Source organism: Sinocyclocheilus rhinocerous, unplaced genomic scaffold (assembly GCF_001515625.1).
Source record: "Sinocyclocheilus rhinocerous isolate Xijiao unplaced genomic scaffold, SAMN03320098_v1.1 scaffold2149, whole genome shotgun sequence".
In the NCBI taxonomy this organism is placed as follows: Eukaryota; Metazoa; Chordata; class Actinopteri; order Cypriniformes; family Cyprinidae; genus Sinocyclocheilus; species Sinocyclocheilus rhinocerous.
This window is the reverse complement of record NW_015629053.1, coordinates 413,206-438,636: the sequence shown is the minus strand read 5'-3', so window position 1 is coordinate 438,636 and position 25,431 is coordinate 413,206. Positions and strand designations below refer to the sequence as shown.

The following is a 25,431-nucleotide window of genomic DNA, read 5'->3' as shown; positions in this document are numbered from 1 at the left end:
GGTGCTGAAGCGGACAGGGCCGGAAGAACGCGCATGCGTGCGTGAGCACCTCTACGTTTATTCCTGTTCATATCTGTTCAAGTTGCGGTGAAAATTTAATTTAATTTAATTTAATTTAATTTGCCTCGATACTGTAGTGTGTTATCTAAAACAATGGAATTAAATACCAATACAATAACTTACTCTAGCATCTGGTTTTAGTGATTCTTGAGGAAACACTTCGAACTAAATGTAATTAAAATACAAAATGTCGCTGTATTTAATTGCATTTTATTTTATGTCCTCATTTCCGTTTGAAGTATCCAAACACAGGATATAAACGTTTTATTATATATTATATTTGTACTGTAGTGAGATATCCAAAAAAATATAGCGAAAAATAATTAAATTTAGCTTCTAATTTTTAGTGAGAAAGATTTGAGAAATCACTTTAAACTGTAACTAAAATACTAAAGTTCACTTTGAGATGCATGTAATTTTATGTCCACAATTTAGTATGAAGTATTCCAAAATAGGACATAAACAGACTATTTTAAAATATTTGTATTTTTTTTCATCTGTACCGTACAGAAACAATAAACAACATTATATAAAATACTAAAGTGTTTTATTTTATTTTATTTTGTCAGGTTTGCTTTCTAACCACCAGATATTATTTTATTTTAATGTATTTTTCCTCTGTACAACGTGCCCGAACACACATACGCACGATACAGAAACAATAAACAATAAGCAACATTTTATAAAATACTAAAGTGTATTATTTTTACTAGAAGTATTATTACATTTGGTCAGGTTTGCTTTCTAACCAGCAGATGGCGGCAGCGCTCTATCATGCAGCTGCTCCTGCTGGCAGAGGTTTGCTCACACTGCCTGTATTTATTACATCGATTATAACGTGTAATGAAGAGCCAAAGACTGTAAATAGCAACATGACATCATTCTACAATGAAGGTCATAGCAACAGACCAATAAGAAATGACTTTGGGCTTTGAGTCTGTCCTGTGGGTGTTTCGGTTTTCAGTTCTCAGGCCAAAAGTTGACATCAGCCTGCCTCAGTAAACAAAACTTCTCACTGTTCATTCATCTTCTAAAATACTTTAAAGTGAGCCATTTATGCCATTTCTTTAATGTGATGAGCAGCATGCCATTAGACGTCTGATGCTATAATGACTGCTGAAAAGGCTGTGATAGATATAGATAGACCTGGAAGTGTATAGTATGCCTAGTAAGACTGTGATTAGCTGGTTCAGATGTGTTGTATTGGGGTTGGATTGAAACTTTTAAATAACAGTTTTCTATTTGAATATATTTGAAAATTTACTCATGTGATGCAAAGCTGAATTTTCAGCATCATTCCTCCAGTCTTCAGTGTCACATGATCCTTCAGAAATCAGTATAATATGCTGATTTGCTGCTCGAGAAACATTCTCAACAGTTGTGCTGCGTATTATTTGTTTGTGGAAATCGATAGATTTTTTCTAGATTTTTTAAATATGAAGTTCAAAACTACAGCATTTATTTGAAATGGCACTCTTTTGTAACAGTTTTAATGTCTTGAGTCATTGCTGAATAAGAATGTTTTAAAAATCTTACTCCAACTTTTGAAAATCAACTTTTTAGGAGTACACAAACACAAAAGAAACATGGACTGAGCCACAAAAAAAAAAAGTCAAGTTCTGACTTTTTGGGATCTTTAAATATGTGCCAGATTTCCCTTGTGGAGTCTTGGTTCTTTTGTAAGGTTTCTTCTTTGTCTACTTAAACATCCAAGGGGGTTTTCCTCTGCTTGCTCACTTGGGAGTTAGCAAAGTACTATTTTTGAGAAAGTTGATTGGAACAATGTATTCTGAGAACGCCATTCAAATAAATTGAATCACCCACCGATATTCTTTCATTAGACTTTCAGACATAGTTTGAAAACAATAGCACTGTTCAAATAAACACCAGTCTTTCACAGACCAGATCTGCAGTTGTGCTGTGATTAGATGAAGTTCTGTTCTTCAGCTGGTAACCGCTGCTTAGAAAATGATGCCTTAAAAGGAAAAACATGGAACGAGAGTGCAGATATTCACTCGAAAATAACCTCATGAAATCTGCAGTAGAAATATGAAGGGTATAGAAAGATGTAAAATCCATAAAAGGAAATGAGTATTTCACCCAAAAAATTAAAACTTGCTGGAAATGTACTCACCCTCAGGGCATCCAAGATGTAGAGTTGGTTTCTTCATCTGAACCGATTTGGAGAAATGTAGCATTCCATCACTTGCTCACCAATGGATCCTCTGCAGTGAATGGGTGCCGTCAGAATGAGAGTTCAAACAGCTGATCCACGTAATCCACATAACTCCAGTCCATTGTTCAACACCATGTGAAGTGAAAAACTGCATGTTTCTAGAAAACAAATCCATCATTACGGTGTTTTAACTTTAAACCGTTGCTTCTGGCCAAAATCCACAAGGCTTCCTCCAGTGAAAAAGTCCATCCTCGGTTGTCCTCTCACATCAAAATCCACCCATTTGTTTATAACAGTTCTGGCTCTTTTTTTGCGCTTGTAAACATTGCTTGATTTGTGCATTTCTCTCCTGATTCTGGCAAGACCACTTTTTTTTTTTTTTCCCGAAAGCAATATTTTGGCCTAATGGTTAGAAAGTCGGACTCGTAACTCAAAGGTTGCGAGTTTGAGTCTCTGGTCTGGCAGGAATTGTAGGTGGGGGGAGTGAATAACCAGCACTCTCTTCCACCTTCAATACCACGACTGAGGTGCCCTTGAGCAAGGCACCGAACCCCCAACTGCTCCCCGGGCACCGCAGCATGTGTGTTGACGGTGTGTGTGTGCGCACTTAGGATGGGTTAAATGCAGAGCACTAATTCCTAGTATGGGTAACCATACTTGGCCACATGTCACTTCACTTCACAAACACAGCTTTTCACTTCTCAAGATGTTAACTGATGGACTGGAGTGGTGTGGATTGTGACTTTTTAATCAGCTGTTTCGACTCATTCTGACGGCACCCATTCACTGCAGAGGATCCATTAGTGAACAAGGGAATGGATGCTAGATTTACCCAATTCTCTTCCCTTGAAAAATCTACATCTTTGATGACCTATATTTTCAGAAAGAAAAAAAAAAATAATTTAACTGAAAGGTGAATTAGAAGAAACCACTCAGAACACTCAAGCTCCTCAGATTCCCTTTTATTCTCCAGTTTCATATTCTGAAAAAGAAAAATCAGCATTTTTACTTTTTTTAATATTATAATACAGCAATCTCATGTTAGCAGTCTGTTTAAACTCACAGTACTGCCACAGTCTGGAAACTTCAGTATGTAACAGCAAAAAAAATAATAAAGATTGCACTTATTTACTTCAAACAGGTTATAGACTGAATTAACAACCAACTAAAACACCAAAAATAACAAGGGAACACTAAACTGCTCATACATATATACTTATTTAATTGCACAAAACAAATGCATAAATATTCATTATTACACAATGTACAAAAACACTAGTACATTTCTTCTTTTTTTTTTTGTTCAAATATTCTCCAAGCAGACACAGATAGTGGAGGTTTGGTGATTTCAGGGCAGAGGAAGATACATCGAAGGTCTGGAGGAGACAAGAACTCAAATCTGCTCGGTTCACGTCAAGATCACAAACACAAACAAACACCCAGTGCATATGTCATCAGTTCTTAAAAATAGAAAAATGAAAGTACACAGAGACTGGACTTTAAAAAAAAAATAATAATTCAAACTTCAGGTCTCCATCGCTCACACAATGAAAGAAACTACAAGAACAAGAGGCTGAAAAAAATTCTGGGTTAGCTGGGATGGAAAAGAAAAGGTTTGAATTCGAAAACTCATGCCTTATTGCATGCAGAATGACGACCTCAAAAACCTCATCTACCAGAGCAGCTAGACATGTTGAACGATTGGCTCGTCAAGCGTGGCTTTTGAAATGGAGACAGTACCGTGAGGTTTGTCAGAGTCCTCAGCTTTGTAGAAGACTTCCTCCAGGAAAACAATCCTTCATGCTTAGATTGTCCGTTAAATAAACCCGATTAAATTAAATGCGGAGCCCAGTTGTCCTTCATTTAAACAGGAGGGCGAAACAAAAACAAAACTTCTGGTACTGAATGGCATCTGTGGAGACGAGAACAGCCCATCAGCTTACAGTCATCTACGATCAGAGACTCGTGATCATATGCAGGAGGTGAAGCGAGCGATACTCACTGATTATTTAACAGAACTGGCGTGACTTCCACCCCGGTTGAGAACTTTCAGAGGGAGAAGGGTACCAGCGCATCTACAGACAAGATGAACAAGAAAAATTACAATGAGATGTTTGATATTTCAAAAGCTTCTCCTTGACCAACATGACATGTAATGGACCACAAATAATAATAAAATCATTTTAATTTACAGTAATTTAATAGAACATGTATATAAAACACTGCATTACTATTTATTTGCATAGTTTTATATAAAGAAATTTACATTAAGTTTATATTCTATATTGTAATTAAACTACCTTCATAGTTTTAAATATACATTTTTTTTTAATGTATATATAAATAAACGCATACACCATTACTACATTTTAATTTTGCATATATTGTTTTACGTAAAGGAAAAAAAAAACTAAAACAATTATATTCTATAATATAAGCCTAATTATATATGCTTTTAAAATTATGCATTATATTTTTATTTACAGTTTCTTATCAAATACTCAGTGTTTTCGATATTAAACTACATTATATTTCTAAATACTAATATTAATAAATAAATATTTATATTCTGTATAAAACTAAAACAAACATACATGCATGAGCTTAACATTCAGAACAATTTAAATCTCCCAAAAGAACTATATAGCAAATTAAACTTCTTTGCTGACCCAAAGTTGCTGCCAAGAGCCATTTAAGAACCACTTGAAACCTTTCAGATGGTGTAAAGTCTTAAAACTGTAGAGGGCAAGAACAGACAAACAACAACAAAAAAACAAACAGAAAAAGAGCAATTTCTACAACACGCTCCATAGTCAAGCAGTTTAAGCTGCGCTAATGACCTGATGCAAGCTTGAACTCAAACATACATGCATGCATGAGCTTAACATTCAGAACAATTTAAATCTCCCAAAAGAACTATATAGCAAATTAAACTTCTTTGCTGACCCAAAGTTGCTGCCAAGAGCCATTTAAGAACCACTTGAAACCTTTCAGATGGTGTAAAGTCTTAAAACTGTAGAGGGCAAGAACAGACAAACAACAAAAAAACAAACAGAAAAAGAGCAATTTCTACAACACGCTCCATAGTCAAGCAGTTTAAGCTGCACTAATGACCTGATGCAAGCTTGAACTCCCTAACAGAGCACGAAACTCTTATCAGTGCATCTATAAACATCTTTCAGCAAGATGACATTAACTCCTTTCCCGTCCTGCCCAAAACACCCACTTCCCCAGCCAAGGGCAAGAGAACGACAACAAGGCACGTCCGTTTCAGCCCTTCCGAGCTTCCCACGTTCTTTACGAGGCGTCGGGAGGTTTGAAGGCACAGCTGACCAGCGGCACACAGACACCGAGTGCAGGCCGTCACACTCGCCGCAGCTGTAATCTCCCTCTGCAGGTGTGTGTTAGACTTCCACCCCGGTTGAGAACTTTCAGAGGGAGAAGGGTACCAGCGCATCTACAGACAAGATGAACAAGAAAAATTACAATGAGATGTTTGATATTTCAAAAGCTTCTCCTTGACCAACATGACATGTAATGGACCACAAATAATAATAAAATCATTTTAATTTACAGTAATTTAATAGAACATGTATATAAAACACTGCATTACTATTTATTTGCATAGTTTTATATAAAGAAATTTACATTAAGTTTATATTCTATATTGTAATTAAACTACCTTCATAGTTTTAAATATACTTTTTTTTTTTAATGTATATATATATATAAATAAACGCATACACCATTACTACATTTTAATTTTGCATATATTGTTTTACGTAAAGGAAAAAAAAAACTAAAACAATTATATTCTATAATATAAGCCTAATTATATATGCTTTTAAAATTATGCATTATATTTTTATTTACAGTTTCTTATCAAATACTCAGTGTTTTCGATATTAAACTACATTATATTTCTAAATACTAATATTAATAAATAAATATTTATATTCTGTATAAAACTAAAACAAACATACATGCATGCATGAGCTTAACATTCAGAACAATTTAAATCTCCCAAAAGAACTATATAGCAAATTAAACTTCTTTGCTGACCCAAAGTTGCTGCCAAGAGCCATTTAAGAACCACTTGAAACCTTTCAGATGGTGTAAAGTCTTAAAACTGTAGAGGGCAAGAACAGACAAACAACAAAAAAACAAACAGAAAAAGAGCAATTTCTACAACACGCTCCATAGTCAAGCAGTTTAAGCTGCACTAATGACCTGATGCAAGCTTGAACTCCCTAACAGAGCACGAAACTCTTATCAGTGCATCTATAAACATCTTTCAGCAAGATGACATTAACTCCTTTCCCGTCCTGCCCAAAACACCCACTTCCCCAGCCAAGGGCAAGAGAACGACAACAAGGCACGTCCGTTTCAGCCCTTCCGAGCTTCCCACGTTCTTTACGAGGCGTCGGGAGGTTTGAAGGCACAGCTGACCAGCGGCACACAGACACCGAGCGCAGGCCGTCACACTCGCCGCAGCTGTAATCTCCCTCTGCAGGTGTGTGTTGGAAAGGTCTGGAGAGGATGGAGTGCTGTTCTTCCAGCAGTTTAACTGCAGACTTACAGTTATGTCATCCCGGCTACATGCAAACATGCCAAAGGAATCCACTTCTATTTTCCTTTGAGCTAAATCACGCAGGACGGTTATATGGCTCTTTTGGGAGATTTAAACTGTTTTTGAGTTCATGTTCGTTTAGGAGTTTTATACAGAATATAAAAACTTGATATTTTATGAAAAGCAGGTAATTATTAGCTCATTCTACAACATTTATACCTTTTCTGTTTTTACAAGATGACAGTACTTTATAATGGAGATTTTATATGTAACAACATTTTGTACAATTTTAACGTCTAATATTTAACTGCCATTACTACTATTAGTATATGATGTAGTAACAAGAGAAAAAAAAGTTTTGCACAAATGTTGTTTATATAATATAGGAAGTTACACTTAAAGAGTATATACACCATGTAAAATATTTAAGTGTACAAAATGCTAATAATCATCATTGTATTATTGTGAATTAATAAAAAAAAAATGCATTCTTTGTAAAACACAAAATTATCATTGAACTCTCTGAAGACCCTCAGAGTGGCGTTGGGCAGAGAAGGTGTTAGCGTGTGGATCTCACCCAAAGGATGAAACCTTTTACAACCCCTTTGAGATCCTGACAAAACATCTTACACTTTAGCCAGTTATTCCAAACATGATCGGAAAACGTTTTGTTGGGATAAAAGGTCTTAAACACTAAAAATGACTATTACATTTGTCCCGTTCTCTTGCCCTTAAATTGCAAACAAGCTCAATTTACGGCTTGAGGAACCTGTGAACATACAGTACGGCTCAAGAGACTGAAGTCAAACCTCCTCATCCATGACCTTTAGCTCTCATTGGGTTTCCATGACAACCACAAAGTCTAGCCATCCAATCAATAAACTTGATCAGTCAGCACAGTCTTCAAAACCAAATCACATTTCATTAAACTGAAGCGAACAAAGCAAGATTGACAATAAACCATGACATTATTGCCTGAGGAGCACAAGGCACTTTAATATTAATTTTTACCCGTTTAAACCTACATAGCAAATTGTTTGTGGGGGAGAATTTTAACATGTGCAGCTTTTAATGGATCATAAAAATGCTCAAACGCACAGCTTTTTTTTTTTTTTTGGCTAAACTTTAACCGGCACCTCCCTGGGCACAGATTCACTCAACGACTCGGTCATAATCCAACCTCTGAGATGCAATTAAAACCAGCTTTTCTCTGATGTGATCTCTTAGCAACACTAGCAGGCCAAGGAATGCTGTTCTGAGGGATTGTGGGTAATCAGACCGGTCATATTCAGAGCGGACCCCTGACACTTCCTCAGGTTTAGTTGCATCATGTTGACCCAGGGTCAGTTTCCACCAGAGCGGGAGTCAGGGGCATTATGGGAAAGGTTAGCAGACTGAACTACAAGCCACTGAAATGAAGGCTAACGTTATTTGTAGAATTGTGCCGTATACAAAGCTTACGGTGTAGAATTGTGCATCGAATAATGCAATTCAAAAATTCAAGCAACTATAAATAAAAGTAAATAATTTTTCATATTTTAAATGAGTTTAAGAAATTCAACAGATTAAACTAAACATCTAAATTACAATCAAATCCAAAAGAAAAACTTGTGTATTTATATAGACTTTGAATTTTTTTAAATTTTGCCTTGGTTTGTATGCATGCAAGTATGTATGTATGTATGTATGCATGCATGCATGTATGTATGTATGTATGTATGTATGTATGTATGTATGTATGTATGTATGTATGTATGTATGTATGTATGTATGTATGTATGTATGTATGTATGTATGTATGTATGTATGTATGTATGTATGTATGTATGTATGTATGTATGTATGTATGTATGTATGTATGTATGTATGTATGTATGTATGTATGTATGTATGTATGTATGTATGTATGTATGTATGTATGTATGTATGTATGTATGTATGTATGTATGTATGTATGTATGTATGTATGTATGTATGTATGTATGTATGTATGTATGTATGTATGTATGTATGTATGTATGTATGTATGTATGTATGTATGTATGTATGTATGTATGTATGTATGTATGTATGTATGTATGTATGTATGTATGATATATATATATATATATACACACATATATACACACATATATACACAAAGCCAAATTAAAAACATGAAAAGAATTCAAAATTACATTTCTGATGTGAAAAGGTTTTTTCACCATTTATGTTCATATGGAGTTAGTGACTACACAAGTGTTGGGACTCATTTAGAATTATGAACATTACAAATTCGCAAGCACAGTATGTACTTCCTATACAAACTACCAGAAGTAACGTTCAACAAGCTTTGGCGATGTCACAGACAAACGCAGCCAAAAGCAGAGAGAGACAGTGATGGAGTGAAGGAAGAGAGGAAACACACCGGTTGGTTCCTCACCTGGGCATGCAGGGCGGCGGCGGCGGCAGCAGCGGCGGGGTAGGTGAAGGCGGCGTGAGGCAGGCCTGGGGTCAGTTCAGTTGTGTAGAGAGGATACGGAGCCCACGCCTCAGGAGACGCAGGGATCAGTGCTGCCCCCGTCAGGTCATCTACGGAATCACACATCTGAGAGTCACATACGGAACCAAACGCTAGGAAACCGAATCACCACTTACAGCAAGTCAAGTCGATAATTTAATAGCGCTTTATACAAGAGATTGTTTCAAAGCAGCTTCACAGTAATAAACAGGAAAGTAACACGCAATGAGACAAACTTATTCAAATATGAGACAAATCCAAGTTTTGCTATAAAGCAGAAAGAGACAATAGTGTCATTCAGCTCAAGTCAGTTCAGTGTGGGATCAGATCAATAAATGTGCAGTTTATCAAATCAGCTATAAGCAGCTATACAGCTGGAAACGGTCATTATTCAGATCAATTCAATGTTGATTCAATTCAGTTCAATAACAGTATTATTAAAACTTTAAAAAAAAATTGATTCTGCTATAAAGCAGCTACAAAAAAAAACTGAAATGAGCTTAATAATGACACTAGTGTAAGTTTTGTTCTCATCTGAAGGTCAGGGTCATCAAATTAATAATATTACTGAATATTAAGTGTATTTTAACCGCCAACTAAGCAACCCAAAAGGAAACCGCATCCAAATGTTGTCATTAAGTTAAGAAAATAACTTTATTCAGCAAGGATGCAGTGAATTGATCAAAAGTACCAGTTAAACATTTATAATGTTAAATTTCTATTTCAATTAAATGTTTATATGTATGTATAGGTGTATATATGCACGCACACACACTAATATTTCCACAAAAAATATGAAGTGCTGTGACACTGAACAATGGAGTAACTGCTGCTGAAAATTCAGCTTTGCGTCACAGGAATAAAAATCACATTTAAACTGAAAAATGTGAAACTGGAATAATATTCCTCAATATTACCGTTTTTACTGTATTTGATCAAATAAGTGCATACTTGGTGAACAGACAAGCATTAATTATATACATATGCACATACTATACACACCCACCCATACATTTTACAAACACCAAATATCTCAGATTAACAAAAGCTATATTCAAACAATGGGAATAATAAAAGCATTCAAAATGACATCTGAGAGCATTTATATGACAATGCATTAGAAATCGGAAAACCTTTTCATTTGTGTTTTGTGTACAGATGACAACGTTGTGAAAACGATCCATTCACACAGATCCGACTAAAAACGCTGTATTATACATGCCAGGCCAGTAGTTGGTGATTTATAAAGAAACACTACGCGTCTGCACACATACCTACAGAATAAACACAATACACATGCCACAGTTTTCACAAATTCACATTTTTTAAGTTTACAAGGAGACAATAACAGTACAGTCTTCAAAAACTTGCTATTTGAAACCCGTTTTCAAATGTTTGTATTTCCCTCAAAACAGCACCGCCGTGTACATAAACGACCAAAACGCATAAAGTTTTCTGTTTTTAGTTGAAAACGATGTGTAAACACACCCTAAAACACATATGGACTGTATAGTGGCTTAATGCAAATGAACTCAGATGGGCGGAACCAGCGTCATGCAGTGTGGGCGGGGCATAAGCCCAGGGTTTTACTCACATGGGTCTCGAGCGATGAAGTGCGCACCTAGAGCTGGGTGCAGGTTGGAAGGGTTTGGCGTGGCCATCAGTTTACTCTTTGCCATCTTTGTGTTGGCTTTAGCAAACTCCAGACGCAGCGTTTGAGGGCTCTCTGGGTCAAAGCGGATACCCTGAGAATAGAGGAGATGGAGTGTTGACTTTTTCAACTGAACAGAGTCTAATTATTCTTCATACAATGCACAAATCAATCAGTAGGTCCTTAAACAGAAGAGCAGCACAAGTGCACTTATTCCCAAAGTATCCTACAGCACTGAAAACGCATGACGTCATGGAACTTTTCTTAGGGATGAAGTCAAACTTCCCCACGTAGAGAGGACCGCAGCATCTGAGTCAGACTTAAGAGCGAAGTTTGGAGGACATAAAGCACAGACAGTCCTATGAATAATTAAAAGCTGCCATCACTTCAGCTTACTGAAGGACCAGCAGTTACTTACGTTCAATGCATTCTTGGCCGCTTCAGCCCCAGACCGGCTGTCAAACGTGACAAACCCCACAGGCTAGAGAATGGAAAGAAACCCACCAGACAGACAAACAAACATACAGACAGAGGATTTTCACAATCAACAACTAAAAATCTGAAAACATGGGTTAGGATTGTATCATTTAACCCCAAAAGCAAAATGGGGGAGAAAAAAGAAAGAAAAAAGCATTTAAAATATAATTTCAAAATTAAAAAAAAAAGATTAATTTCTCTTTAATGTTAAATATACGAACATACATTTAACACACATATATACACACACACACATATATATATATATAGATATATATATATATAATAAATCACATGTAATCCGTGACAAATAAAGAAGCCTATAAAACTATATTTTATATCTCTTTATATATAGGTTCAAGGGTCTTTGTCACATACATATTACATGTGACAATCTTTAAGTTTAAGATGTTGTCACATGCATATTAGATGTGATAAATCGTTTTTAACTGTCTCCTATATACACATTTATGCAAAACAAAATGACGAACAACCCATGAATGTACGTTCATACAAATTTATAATTTTGGGATTTATCAGAAATTTCCAGGTACATTTTTTGGGAAAGTTAAATTGGACATTTTGTTCGATTAATCCATGCGTGGTCTTTAAATCGGGAGAAATGATAATAAATATCCCACTGACGGGAAATAAGTTTCAACTTTACCTGTTTTGAGGTCAGCTTTATGAGAGATCCTTCATATCCCTATTTAATAAAAAAAAAAGACAAATTAAAAAAATAATCTGAAGAAAAATTCAACTAATCAATTTTCTTAAAATCTAAATCACCACATCCAGAAAAAGGTGGACTAACAAAACTCCCAGCTTTTTTCTTTCGGCTGATGTCTCTTACCTTGAAGGGTCTGAACAGCAGGTAAAGCTCACGTGGTTTGATGTCAACAGGCAGCCCGCTGACAAATAGCGTTCGTACCTAGAACAGGGAAATGCCTAAATGACATCAGCACAAAAACGACTGACAGATGTCAAAAAAGCAGTGACCTCTGACCTATGAGTGCTATGTATGGTCTTATAAAAGTGCACCTGAAAAGGAGAAAAATAGGAATCATTTAGAACTACCTTTGATTGTCTCTGTCCCTTCCTATTGTGTCAGAGTCTCCCCGTTTGTCTGCAGAATTTGCTATTGGAGACTGAATGTGTTCAGATCAAATCATGAGATTGTGTTAGTTTAGTGAGCAGAAGTGTGTGCGTGGTGATCAGGTGTGTGTGAGACCCTAAGCATGGATGCAGAAACTATTTATTATTGTTCCAATGTGAGTGGAAGGTAGAAAATCTAATTTAACTCGACAAATTAACAAGATGGATCAAATGATATTACAGTGAAAAGAGCAAACGGCGATCAAATAAAGAATAAAATCATCATTGAAGTATGAACACAGCAAAACGAAACTGGCACTCGACCTCAGAATTCCAGAACACATTTTATCCAACAAATTAAGTATCACAGATTCTAGAGTTACTCAAAGCAGCGGACATTTAAAAACAGATGTAGCAACTCTATACAGATTTAGTGGGGAGAAGAGAAAGATTGGAGGAAGGACACAGTGTGCTATGACCTTTTACGGAAAAGAGGAGAGAGAAAGGACTTCGGTTCAGCCTGACCCATCACAATCTCCAAACGCTTCAGAGGTGAACAACCGGAAACCGAAAGACTTTTTGGTGAATCTCACAAAAAAAATACAAAATACAAAAAAAATCCAGCTCACATTTTACCAGAGAACCAATTGAAACAATCTTTTAAAATGGTTTTTAAAAGTCCATAATGTTTTTTTGCATTAAAATATTAAGACAATTTTCTCAAATTGTTTGGAGAGTTTTCCCTTTCGTTCTGTAACTTTTTATTTTCAAAACCGAATCTCAGTGAATTCAATGAATTACAGCAATTTCTCCCTTAGAGTTAGTGGATATTAAAATAATTAACATTTTCTCTTTCGTAACACCTATTAAATAATAATAATAATAATAATAATAATAATAATAATAAACAATAAATTCATATACAATTTTCATTTAAACTATCATGTCACAACGCAAAAAAAATTTATGACCATTAAGCAAAATAATTAAAAAATATATATATATTTTATGTGTTATGGACATGTACTGCAGCTAGCACCATGGTATTCTTTTAATATCATAATGCCATGGTACATAGATATGGTAGTGATTGAACACCATGGTATATAAAATACATGGTAAAATCCTAAAACCAGTGTGTGAGGTCATTATAGTGTTAAAAGAGCAAATCAGAATGTGTAACGGGACAAACGTCCATCACTTAGATTTCTACACCATTTCCACCAATACATCAGCCACTGGAAACCAGTCATGTCCTGAGCGGCTCAGAGGAGCGAGCGGCGCAGCAGCTGCAGGGGAGAGCAGTCGCAGAGTTCAGACTCATGTCAGTTTAAAAGCCCTCAGCAGAAACTTTCAGATTATCCTCAATGTTCCTGAAACACGAAACATGAGTGCAGTGCTCAAGAGCTGCCAGCAGCTGAGAGGGTAAATAAACAATAGGAATTTAATCAAAAAGGCATAAACGCACTCCACCAGCACAAATAATGGACAATGTGCCACTTAATAACCTAAATAAACAGTTGATTCTGTCTGCGGTCAGAAAAATGGGATGCAGGTTTTCAGGACAGAAACAAAAGGACATGTATGGGGATGTGAGCAACCAGTTCAAGGCACAGAGGGAGGAAACCCCTGTCCTAATTATGGCAGGTTGAACACAATGAACAAACCACACCAAACGCTCTGACCCAGTGCTGCCCGGTAACAATGACAGGACACAACTCCCACCCCAAACACTCAACCAGAGAGTCCAACTCAAACTAGATCCTCACTAACTTCTCACTTTAACAAAAAACTGCTCAAGACTGATGTGTTCGGACAGGGAGAGTTTGAAAATTGCCTTGTAAGGTCTTAAGCCAGTAAAATAATACACTAAGCGGCAGGAAATGCCTCTACAAGAGGTCAGAGGTGACATCTACAATCAAGAGCATAGAAACTAGTGAAGAATGTCACTAAAAACAAGACTTTATATAGAATAAGACTTCTATATAGACTGCTTTCTTCACTCAATTTCCTGCAACTGCTGAAATATTTACTCATTTTAAATGAAAAGGCTAAATTAAAGAATACAAAGAACACAAATAAAAGCATAAATAATGTATTAGTATTATTATTATTATTATTAATAAAACTCAATTTAAATAGAATTCTATTTAAACAAATTTAAAATCAAATAGTAGCAGTTTATTTGGGTCTTCAATTAAAATTAAGTTCTAATTTAAAATAATGCCTCCGTTAGAAATCAGAGATGACCAACACTGGAAACAAACACTGAAAAAGGACAGAAATTACAGTTGTGACAAAAAAAAAAAGACACGCATCTACGCAAATTAATATGTTTGGGAATATTTTTAACAAAAAAACAAAACCCAAAAATACCAACAATACTTTTGACCCACATTAAAAATTAAATAAAAACAGCCCTAAAATTAAAAGCACTGAAAGTAATTAAAAAAGTATCTTTAATTTATTTTATTTTTTAATAACATTATCTCTAGCAGACCCACGTTCAGTACGTCACCGTTTGCGCGTCTTTAACGAAACCATGAGAATGACGGGAAGAAAACTGAAAAACTTCAGAAGAACACCCACTGAAATGTGCTTGTTAAATCGGTCTTTAAACTTTATCCACACAGTCACACGAGAGTGTGCGTCTCATCAGGTGAGTCTCATATTTCAATGCCAACTTTAAGATTAATCATCAACAGGCTCCGCATTCCTCTCTCAAACTTTACCACAGCAAACGCTTTTCCTCAAACCACCAAAACGCCTCCGAAACGAGCTTTTAAACGTCTAGTCAAACGCCAGAAGAGTTTTCCACAGTCTTCCGCCGACAGAGACTTGAACTTCACTAAATGAAGTTGATGTTTACCAAAAGAGTTTATTTCTCTTACCTCCTCCTCTAATGAAACACTGGTGTTCGTCTCTGAATCTGACTTCAGACTCATTGTGTAACTTTAACGCTTCTTTGTGCCAGAAAAATAAAAAAATCTGTTTCCCTGTCGGTGATTTTGTCCCTGGTGTGCGTTAAAGTTGCAGAAGAGAATCTCGTGTCGTTTGTGCCCAGTGAAGCCGTGAGTTAAAGCCACAATCCGAAAGTAAAGGTGAGAGGTGCTCTGTGAGGGTGACAGAAGGGAAAGGAGGTGATTTTTGGAGTTTTGTCCCCCCTCGCTCACATCAAGCTCGTTTGAGTTGAAGTGGAAAGAAAGGAGGAAAGAGGAACCGTAGGTAGACTTAAAGCTGAAGTTGTGCGTCTGCTCTTCTGTCCTATTAGCGGATCAATCATGTTAAATGCGGGCACCAGAGCTTCAGATGGGACTCAGCTGCGCGAGGCCCGGCCCACTTTACCACCATCATCACCATGTCTAACCCCTCCTTTACATCCATGCCTGCCTCTATATCTAATTTATAGTTAAATAGTTATATAGTTAAATATGATTTCAATGCTCATTTCACAACAGAAATACAGAGAATTATATACAGAATTATAATTTGAATAAAAAGAAAAATCGATATTTATGGATTAATTCACGTTTTTTTAGTATGATTGATATACATACTATTATAGTTTTTGTTAATATGTGAATATTGAATATTTTCTGTTTTTATTTTAAAGTTTAGGTTTTAGTAATTTTGTTGTGTATTTTTCTCATGTTTAGTATTTTTTTATTATATGTCTATATAGTTTTTAATCATTTTTGTCTATTAGTTTTAGCACCATGTCTAACCCCTCCTTTACATCCATGCCTGCCTCTATATCTAACCCTGCCTACTATAATGGCTGTGTCCGAAACCAAGGAGGTCTATAATAATTACATAGATGTCATGTGACTTTGAAAATGACTTTAGTCCCAGAAAAACGGGCCCAAACCCTTCACTGGCGACTATCATGAACAGCCAGTTTCTTGCTTTTAAGAGCTTCTAATATCAAAATATCGGTTACAATATAATGGAATGTTTAAATAATTATTGCAAAAAATATTCAGTATGAAAACGTCTGTTTTTAAAACAACTATCTGAAATAAAGTAAGTTTACTTAAAAAAAATAAAAAATAAAATATATATATATATATATATTTCAACTGACATTTTTTGTTCAGTTTTAATTAACAATCCTGTTAAACACTGCTTCTATCAACCAGCCTATGCCACTGTATCTGACTCTGCTTATTGTTATTTCCTCACTTCACTCTATAAACAAAATCATATCACCTAACCCTGGATGAATCATCTAACCCTGCCTCTTTCTCTGATCTTATATCTTTACATAAACACAACATATCGAAACATGCCTACAGATCATTTAACTCTGTCTTTTCATCTAACCAGGGCCACTGCTAAAATCCATAAGGCCCAGGACAGCATTTTACGGCTGAACCCCCTCTCCCTCTGGCCCAATGGGTACATGATACCACAGAGGACCTTGGTGGGCCCCTCATCATTGTGGCCGGAACAGCATCGACAACAGTCCTGTATGTACCCCTTCCTTTTCTTAATTTCTGTACTGCACAGTTGAAAATTGTATTTATAGCTATGCCTTTCACTCCAGGGGTCATGGGAGTTTTTGTAGGTTTTATTTTGAATGTTCATAGCTGTGTGTATGTATATGTGTGTATGAAATGCCACGATTTCCTTGACTATAATGTGAGACAGAATCGATTTTACACACATTTTAACTGGCTGAACTATTGCTCTGGCGTTTTGGTCCCACTTTACCAAAATGAACTGAATTTGTTCTGTCCACATGTGACGCAAATGCTGGATATGGGTTACACAAATTTAGTTTCTGATTAAATATTCCACATTACTTATCTAAATATCCTCTGAGGTCTGTGAGATCTCACGGCTGTCCCGCGTGACGTGCTCAGCTCAGTCTTGTGACAGACTCTTGATTTCCCCCGCATGTTTTATGGTAAACGCGCTTGAGTGTGAAACATTTACGATCCTGTTAAAGCATTTAACTGACAGTTTCTTGACCTGTGTTAAAGCAGACAAACAAAAACCGAAACATAGTTTTTACACAGTTTTTCATTTCTATATTTATTTAATGCTCCTTATTTTTTGTAATTTCAGTGCTGCTTTGTACAAAATCAGATAGCTATAAAACAACTTGAACAAGCTTTACCAATGCATTTTGTCTGTAAATATTATAGTATTAAATTTCTTACTTTTTTCATAATATTTAAAATTAAATAATAGATTATGTATTAAGTTATATAAAGATGACAACAACAATTATGTTATGGTAAATGATAATATATAATAATATTAATCTGACTATTAATTTACATTTTTGTAAGAAAGTATTATAAGTTAGATTTTTTTTATTAAATTAAATTTTAATTATATTGTATTATATTGTATTGTATTCTATTCTATTATAGATTATATTTAAATAATTTTTATAAAATTTATTTAAATGTATTCATTGTTATTTTATCATTATTGGCCATAAACTACCTTGTTAATGTTCTTGAGCATCATATGGTGTGTTTCTCTGAATGAAAGAGGCATTTTCAAATCCTGACCTGTAATATAATTTTTAAGTATTATCATTTAAATACATATTTCATTATAATTATAACATATATACATAAAACCATAGACTATTTTAAGGACAGTTTGTTGTTTTTGATCATCATTCACTGTGTTTCTATTAATGACAGACCTGTATCAAATCAAGTATATGTATAATTGTAGAGATCCAGGGCTCACAGGCCTGTCTGTGTGTTTAAGTCTGTGATTCAACTGGTCTAATATGTACACAGGCAGGGCTGAAGTAAGTTTCCGCCTGAAGTGTGTGTGTGAAAATGTGCTTGTGAGTGTGTCGGAGTGTGTGTTAATGCACACTCAGCCTGTGTGTGCAGGAATGACTGGTTTCCTGACTTTGTACTGGAGCACAATTACTCAGAGACCAAAAACCTGCTGCCGGGATTCTGAGAAGACTCAGGCCTTAACAATCATTTACCCGCATACTGCTTAACTAAAACAATCTCCAACCTTCCTAGTTCATATGTGAAGAGGAAAAGATGGCACAATAGCTGCGGTTTACATCTTTAGTCACTGATATTCTGATATAATTTTACTGTTCATTGATAATATTGACAATTGTTGTAGTATTACAGCTGTAGTGTGTTTATTTACAGTCCCTCCCTGTACAGAAGATTTACATGTACCATTTCAGTAATTATCTTTATTTAAATTGTTGCATAGTTCAGCCAGTTTGAGTTATGAAAGTATTTATTTATTGATTTATTTTTCTATTCTTAAGTTTTGCAAGGTCTAAATATTCATGAGTGTTGCTAAATGTGTTTTGAGTCACTGATTAACCCATGACTAACAAATGCATTCTGTTTTCGAATTTCATTGAGATGTAGAAAAGGCCTCTTTCAGACCTCATACTGTCAGGGTTCTGAACTGTCTGTGTGTGTTTTGCTCCCCGTGACCCAGTTTCTCCTTGTGTTAATTGTGTTCATTTGATTGATTCCATGCACCTGTGTTCCCCTGATTGCCCTGTGTTTATTAGCCCCAGTCTGTGTAGTCTTCCTTTGTCGGTTCTACTTGTTGGATGTTGTGAAATTCCCCTGTCATTCCCAGGATTAAAGACTGTTTATGTACTCCACGTCTCCTTGTTCCTCGTTCCGCGCTCCTCCAAGCACTGCTCGTGACAGAAGAACCGACCCCAAAAAAAACAGTAACCTCCGTGTGTCTACCCTCCGTTTTTGTTTCCGTGTTTTTTCCATCAGTGTCTTGTTTCCGTTGTGTTCTATGGATCCCCTCCTTCGCGTCAAATTCCTCCTCCTCCTGCTGGAGCAGGGGGAGCGCTCGCTCGAGGACCATACCAGACGTGCTCTACGCGTTCTATGACGCTAGCCTGAACACCGCGTGCAAAGCGCCGTCGTCCGAAGATGGTCCTCGAGCGCCTACCCGGACGACGTGCTTTGCGCGTTCTATGATGCCAGCCTCACCCCCACGTACAGAGCACCGTTGTCCGAAGATGGAATTCGCCGAGCGGAATTCGCCGCCTTTGTGGAGTGGACTCTGGCGAGAAATGGATCTCTGTCCCCCGCCTGTTCCCAGGAGAATCTCGCCAGTTCCACACCCGACCCAGTGCCCAGCCCACCATCTCCCCGATGTGCAGAGCGCATGCCCGAGCCCACCGCTGACGGAGAGCCGGAGCCTGCCGCGACCATCCCCTCGGCTCCTCCTCAGTCCTCGGTCGCTCCGGCTCCACCACGGCCTCCCGGATCCACATCTTTGCGTCGCTCGCCGGCACCATCTGCTCCACCTAGGACCTCCGGATGCTCCCTGTCGCCCTGCCTCATCGTTTACATTACAGTATTTAAAAGTACATTGTAAAAGAAGATTTTTTTTTTTTTTAAGATGTAAATAATACAATAATTATTGGAGCATGTTTTACAAGAAAACATGATTTCACTGTTTCTACTTAAAAAAAATTTTTTAAAGGTAATTTACTTTTTCTCACAATTCTGAGGGGGAAAAATATAATTGTGAGATATAAATTCAGAATTGTGAGAAAAAATTCAGAATGATCAAATCTAAACTTGCAATGCAGAAAAATGTCTCTTTTTATCCTTTCTGTGGCAGAAAAACAAAATCTTATATTCTGACTTTTTTTCTCAGAAATGCAAGTTTATACCTTAGAATTCTAACTGACAATTCTATCTGATAATTTTGACCATTTGAGTATAGATAGATAGATAGATAGATAGATATAATAGAGCATATATAGTGAAAAGTCTAAATTGTGAGTTAAAAAGCCACTGTTTTTTTTTTTTATTATTCTGTGGCAGAACCAGCCTTCCATAATACTTGCTGTTTCTTTATAATTAATTGTGAAATTTACTAGCAATTTCTGAGTATTAAAAAAAAAAAAAAATTCACTGTAGCAGTTGGTTTGTGTCTAAGATGAATCTCTCCTTAGATCAGTCTGCAAATGTCTTTCTCAGTTATTTGAGATATCAGATAAACACTCTAATTATCAGAGGGCGTCATTTGGGCGTTGCTTTTACCCTGTAGTGTCCCACCAGGGGTCTGCATCTCTTTTGCAGACCACCCTGCCCCCTTCGTAATCAAGAAAACGCTGGCAGAGATAAACACGTCTGCCACCGTCACCTCACTATCAGACACCAGGAGTATAAATAACAACCCCGAACATTCTTCATCATCACAGAGATAACAGCAAGAGGACCTAAATGAGAGCACTCACACCCCCGTAGTGTTTAGAGGAGCTGCAGGGGTCACTAAGGGGGTCAGTAATAAAATTCGAAGGATGTAAAAGTTCATAAACAAACGGAGGGATTCTGGTTTTTTTAAGGAGTAGCGAATAAGCAAAAGGAATGGTGCGTCAACTCCGGACCCATGTGCTCGTGTTCTCCGCTATAAATCGAGCTTGTGTATAGCTCTGTTCCTATGTTATGTTAAAAATGACAGTGTACAGATCTCTACACGAGAAGAACAGCAAATCAGGCATGTTTGTTTGACAGAGGCAGGCGTGATGTTCTCGCTCTGGTCTGCGATTTACACGGCCTCGGGATTACAGCATTAATGCTTATAAACAGGCAGAACATCCGTGTTATACACTGTAAAAAATTATTTTCCAAAGTTGTAAATAAAGATTGTTAGAATATATTTCACAAAAAAAATAACATTTCAGTATTAATTAAGAATTTTTAGGTTTAATTCAATGCTTGCTTGTTTCTTTGTAATTGTTTGTAAAATTTACTAGCAATTTAAGTAATTGGTTTCTACACCAATTTTTATTTTTTCAGTGTATGAGCAGTATGGAAGCTTGCTTCTGCCATGGAATAAAAAATAAAAGTCATTCTGAATTTTTTTATTATTAATTTATTTATTTTTAATTTTTTGTAATTGCAATTGCAAGTTTATATCTCACAGTTCAAAGTTTTCTTCTCAGAATTGTATCTTTTTATCTGACAATTCTGAAAAAAGTCATAAGGTGTGAGGTATAAGCTCAGAATTGTGAGATATAAACTCACAATTGCAAGACAAAAAGTCTGAATTGTGAGAAAAAAGTGGATAGAGTTTTTGTCTCACAATTCTGACATTCTCAGAATTACGAGTTTATATCTCACTCAGAATAGAAAAAAATCTGAATTGTGAAATAAAAAGTCACAATTTATTTTTTAATTTGAATTCTGTGGCAGAAACTGACTTCCATAGTGCAGAGGTTTATCAGTGCTGAAAACATTCAGAACATTGTGAAGATGCATTATTAAACATCCAATAATACTGCTAAAAATGCTTTTTTGCTCAGAGGATCTTTTGAGACAACATCAGAGAAATATTCTTGCTTAATTACGAGTTAAAACAATAATTTCAATGATTTCAGTTTGTGTTGAGTTTATTGGGTGAATGAAAGCGAATACTCTTTAAATGCAAACTTTCTTAACTTTAACTTGGAATATGAACATTTTTAAATCTATCAAAGTAAATATGAACTCAGTTCAACTGAAAATGTCACTGAAAGCTTTAATGTGCGTTGTATCTCACAGTGCTGTCAGCTGTGTTTGATGTACCACAGAGCTGCATGTAAAATATTCAGAACCTCTTATTGCAGTTTTGTGTCTGTCTGAAGATGGTTTTAGAATATCTCTTTGGATTTGAGACTTTAGTCTTTGCAACTTTACAGATCTTCTTTATGCACCAAGAGCTTGTAACACTCCAAAGAGAAAGGAAAAATTGAAATCGCATCATATGAACCCTTTAAGGCCTAAATTTGTTCCTGTTTTAAACCACATTTCCATTTTTATCAGGATGAGGCACCCAGTCTGGAACTTAAATCAAGAGCATAACATTGTGTTTTTGTTGTCATTGTGGTTCGTGTCAAAACAAAATATTCAAATTCATGTTGAATTTCAATGTTGCCTTGAATGGTTACCAGTAAAATGCATATTTATAGCTGTTAACACTGCTGTGGCAAATTGTTTGGTTTTGTTTAAACCCCAGGTAAAATATCATATAAATTACTTGTATAATTGTCAGGATGAGCCATCTAGGATATTGCACAAAAATAATTTTATTTTCATTTTTTGTTGTTTTTATTTTCATGATCATTTTCTGACCTCTCTTGACCCTTTAACAGGTTGTTTTTGTCACTGTACCTTTAAGATTGCATGTAGCATTATCTGGTTTCGGGCCTTATACCTGCCCAGGCTTGTCTGGTTAGATGGTTTTAGAGGGATTTTGGGCACACAACCAAGCTACACCAGCTAAAACCAGGTAAGACCAGGATTTCAGGATGGTTTAACAGTGATTTTTTTCAGGCTGTTAAAGAATTTTAGGTGTAATCACATATAATCCTGTGATTGTTTTTGGTGTTTGTCTGAGGCCCTTTGGTCTCACATGATGCCCAGAGAATGACTTCAACCAACAAAATTAGACATCTGTCATTTTTCTGTGACATTCTGTAATGCCAGGCCAGCAGAGGGAGCCCTCGCCCGAGTATTGACTGTCACGCTCCCTCTGCTGCCTCGTTGGTGACTTCCTGTTTGGCAGCCATAAAGCATGGCTTGCCCAAACACTCTCTGCGAAGTATTGCCAGTCTCACTGCCTTACCGAGCATTCTATTACCATTGCCTGTTGATATTGTGTATGACTTCTTGCCTGTTTGATTCTACTTCTGATTATTGGATTTTCCCTCTGTTTTGGCTGCCGATTGGACTGATTGACTGTGTTTAGACTACTGCCTTTCTGACGCTGTTTCTGGATTGCCCTTTAAATAAACTTCTGCATATGGATTCTCACTCGGCTTCAGCCTCCTCGTTGCAGAATACTTCGCCCCCCTTGAATCCAGCGGAAGTTTCGGAGCTACAAGCGAGGTACTCAAAGGCTACCAAAGACAACTTGAAAGCCTGCAGTCCGCCAATGAATACTTGACACATTAGGAGCCCTCGCCCGAGTATTGACTGTCACGCTCCCTCTGCTGCCTCGTTGGTGACTTCCTGTTTGGCAGCCATAAAGCATGGCTTGCCCAAACACTCTCTGCGAAGTATTGCCAGTCTCACTGCCTTACCGAGCATTCTATTACCATTGCCTGTTGATTATTGTGTATGACTTCTTGCCTGTTTTATTCTACTTCTGATTATTGGATTTTCCCTCTGTTTTGGCTGCCGATTGGACTGATTGACTGTGTTTAGACTACTGCCTTTCTGACGCTGTTTCTGGATTGCCCGGATCACCTGCTTATAAGGTCAATATGTTGCTGGACTCTAGGCGTAGAGGGGGTCAGCTCCAATATCTGGTGGATTGGGAGGGCTACGGGCCTGAGGAGAGATCTTGGGTCAATGCACCTGACATTCTGGATCCATCACTCATCGAGGAATTCCACAGAGCCAGACCCGACCGACCAGCTCCACGACCACGGGGACGTCCTCGTCGAGCGCCAGGAGTCGCTCCTAGAGGGGGGGGTTCTGTAATGCCAGGCCAGCAGAGGGAGCCCTCGCCCGAGTATTGACTGTCACGCTCCCTCTGCTGCCTCGTTGGTGACTTCCTGTTTGGCAGCCATAAAGCATGGCTTGCCCAAACACTCTCTGCGAAGTATTGCCAGTCTCACTGCCTTACCGAGCATTCTATTACCATTGCCTGTTGATTATTGTGTATGACTTCTTGCCTGTTTTATTCTACTTCTGATTATTGGATTTTCCCTCTGTTTTGGCTGCCGATTGGACTGATTGACTGTGTTTAGACTACTGCCTTTCTGACGCTGTTTCTGGATTGCCCTTTAAATAAACTTCTGCATATGGATTCTCACTCGCCTTTAGCCTCCTCGTTACACATACATACTAAGGAAGTCATTTTCTTGCAGAGTTCAAAGTTTAATTCATCACATGCTTGTCTGGTGGCCCAACAGTGAGTGTTTTGTTGTGTAAGCTGTGCATCAGACAGTAAAAAGACAATGGATGATATATATGACTGTAAAAACAGGACTATAAAAACACACAGAGGTCTCTTAGATTGTGTTTGCATGGCTTTACTTTCCTATCACTCTCTCACACACACACACACACACACTCAGGAAAAACAGACGTCAAGTATCTATTTAAGAAGTGCTGGAGTGACTGTAAACTGTTTCATGCAGTTGTATATACACTCTTGGCTCTCTCGGGTTTATAGAGACTCAAGATTGGCTCCTTTTAAGGTGAATTCCCTGTTTGCTCTCTGCATTGAACTTCTGCTGCCAAAAGCTGTTGGGAGACCATTCCAGTGAAATCTCCCTGAGAAAGAGAGAACTATAGGAAAGTAAAATCACAAATAAGACCATAATCATAAATAATATCTCATTTGTTTCTTCCAGACAGCAACGAGGTTAAATAGAGAAATTTACCTAATACAAATCAGTCTGTCATTAAAGTATACAAACTCTCAGATGTTTGTAAGAACAGCAAGACCAGCCATAAGAAAGTAAAGGTTTCATATTTCTATATAAATTTTTATTATAATATTAAATAATAGTATTATTACTATTTAATAATTATATATAACAATAATTACATAATATCTATATGCAATAAATACATGTGTATTGTATTATATATAATATATTATTATATACACTCATTTTAATTAAATGTATTCAAATTATTTATATTATACTATTTATGTATTATTATAAAAATAGTATTTCTATTTATACTATACTATGATTATTACAATGTTAGTATTTGATATATAGCATTACATTTATATCATAAATAATAAACATATAAATAATACATATATAAAAATTAATTGAGACAATATAGTACAGAGAGATAAAACAATATGGATGGCATAGCTCAGTCTAAGAATATTTGAGCTCATATTGAGATCTGAGGAAATCTTGAGATGTCTTCTGAAACTCTCTTCTCCTGAAACAATCTTAC

At 36.5% G+C, this 25,431-nt stretch overlaps 2 protein-coding genes across 3 annotated transcripts; one reads left to right on the top strand and one right to left on the bottom strand.

The window, feature by feature from the left end:
- Positions 1-3,209: 3,209 nt before the first annotated feature.
- rbpms2a (RNA binding protein, mRNA processing factor 2a) lies at positions 3,210-15,825 on the bottom strand. Of its 2 annotated transcripts, none has more exons than XM_016550435.1 (8): positions 15,421-15,825; positions 12,288-12,365; positions 12,102-12,140; positions 11,376-11,438; positions 10,901-11,051; positions 9,214-9,377; positions 4,239-4,311; positions 3,210-4,148 (listed from the first exon to the last, which is right to left on the bottom strand). In XM_016550435.1, exons 1-7 carry the CDS (start codon positions 15,472-15,474, stop codon positions 4,246-4,248), a joined length of 615 nt encoding a protein of 204 aa, XP_016405921.1. In that variant the 5' UTR covers positions 15,475-15,825; the 3' UTR covers positions 3,210-4,148; positions 4,239-4,245. The 2 variants fall into 2 exon arrangements, with proteins under 2 accessions (XP_016405921.1, XP_016405922.1); XM_016550436.1 differs by having other exon boundaries at positions 9,229-9,377.
- Positions 15,826-23,754: 7,929 nt separating this feature from the next.
- Positions 23,755-24,148, top strand: LOC107738665 (chromobox protein homolog 2-like). Its single transcript, XM_016550445.1, has one exon. The coding sequence runs from the start codon at positions 23,766-23,768 to the stop codon at positions 24,021-24,023; it is 258 nt and encodes an 85-aa protein (XP_016405931.1). The 5' UTR covers positions 23,755-23,765; the 3' UTR covers positions 24,024-24,148.
- The last annotated feature ends 1,283 nt before the right edge of the window (positions 24,149-25,431 follow it).

Excerpts from the sequence above, each read along its gene's own strand:
- rbpms2a (XM_016550435.1), bottom strand. The coding sequence starts at position 15,474 with ATGAGTCTGAAGTCAGATTCAGAGACGAACACCAGTGTTTCATTAGAG. Across the intron at positions 12,366-15,420 it reads GTGTTTCATTAGAGGAGGAG|GTACGAACGCTATTTGTCAG; the intron begins GTAAGAGAAATA and ends TCCCTGTTCTAG. Across the intron at positions 12,141-12,287 it reads TGCTGTTCAGACCCTTCAAG|GGATATGAAGGATCTCTCAT; the intron begins GTAAGAGACATC and ends TTTATTAAATAG.
- LOC107738665 (XM_016550445.1), top strand. The coding sequence starts at position 23,766 with ATGTTGCTGGACTCTAGGCGTAGAGGGGGTCAGCTCCAATATCTGGTG.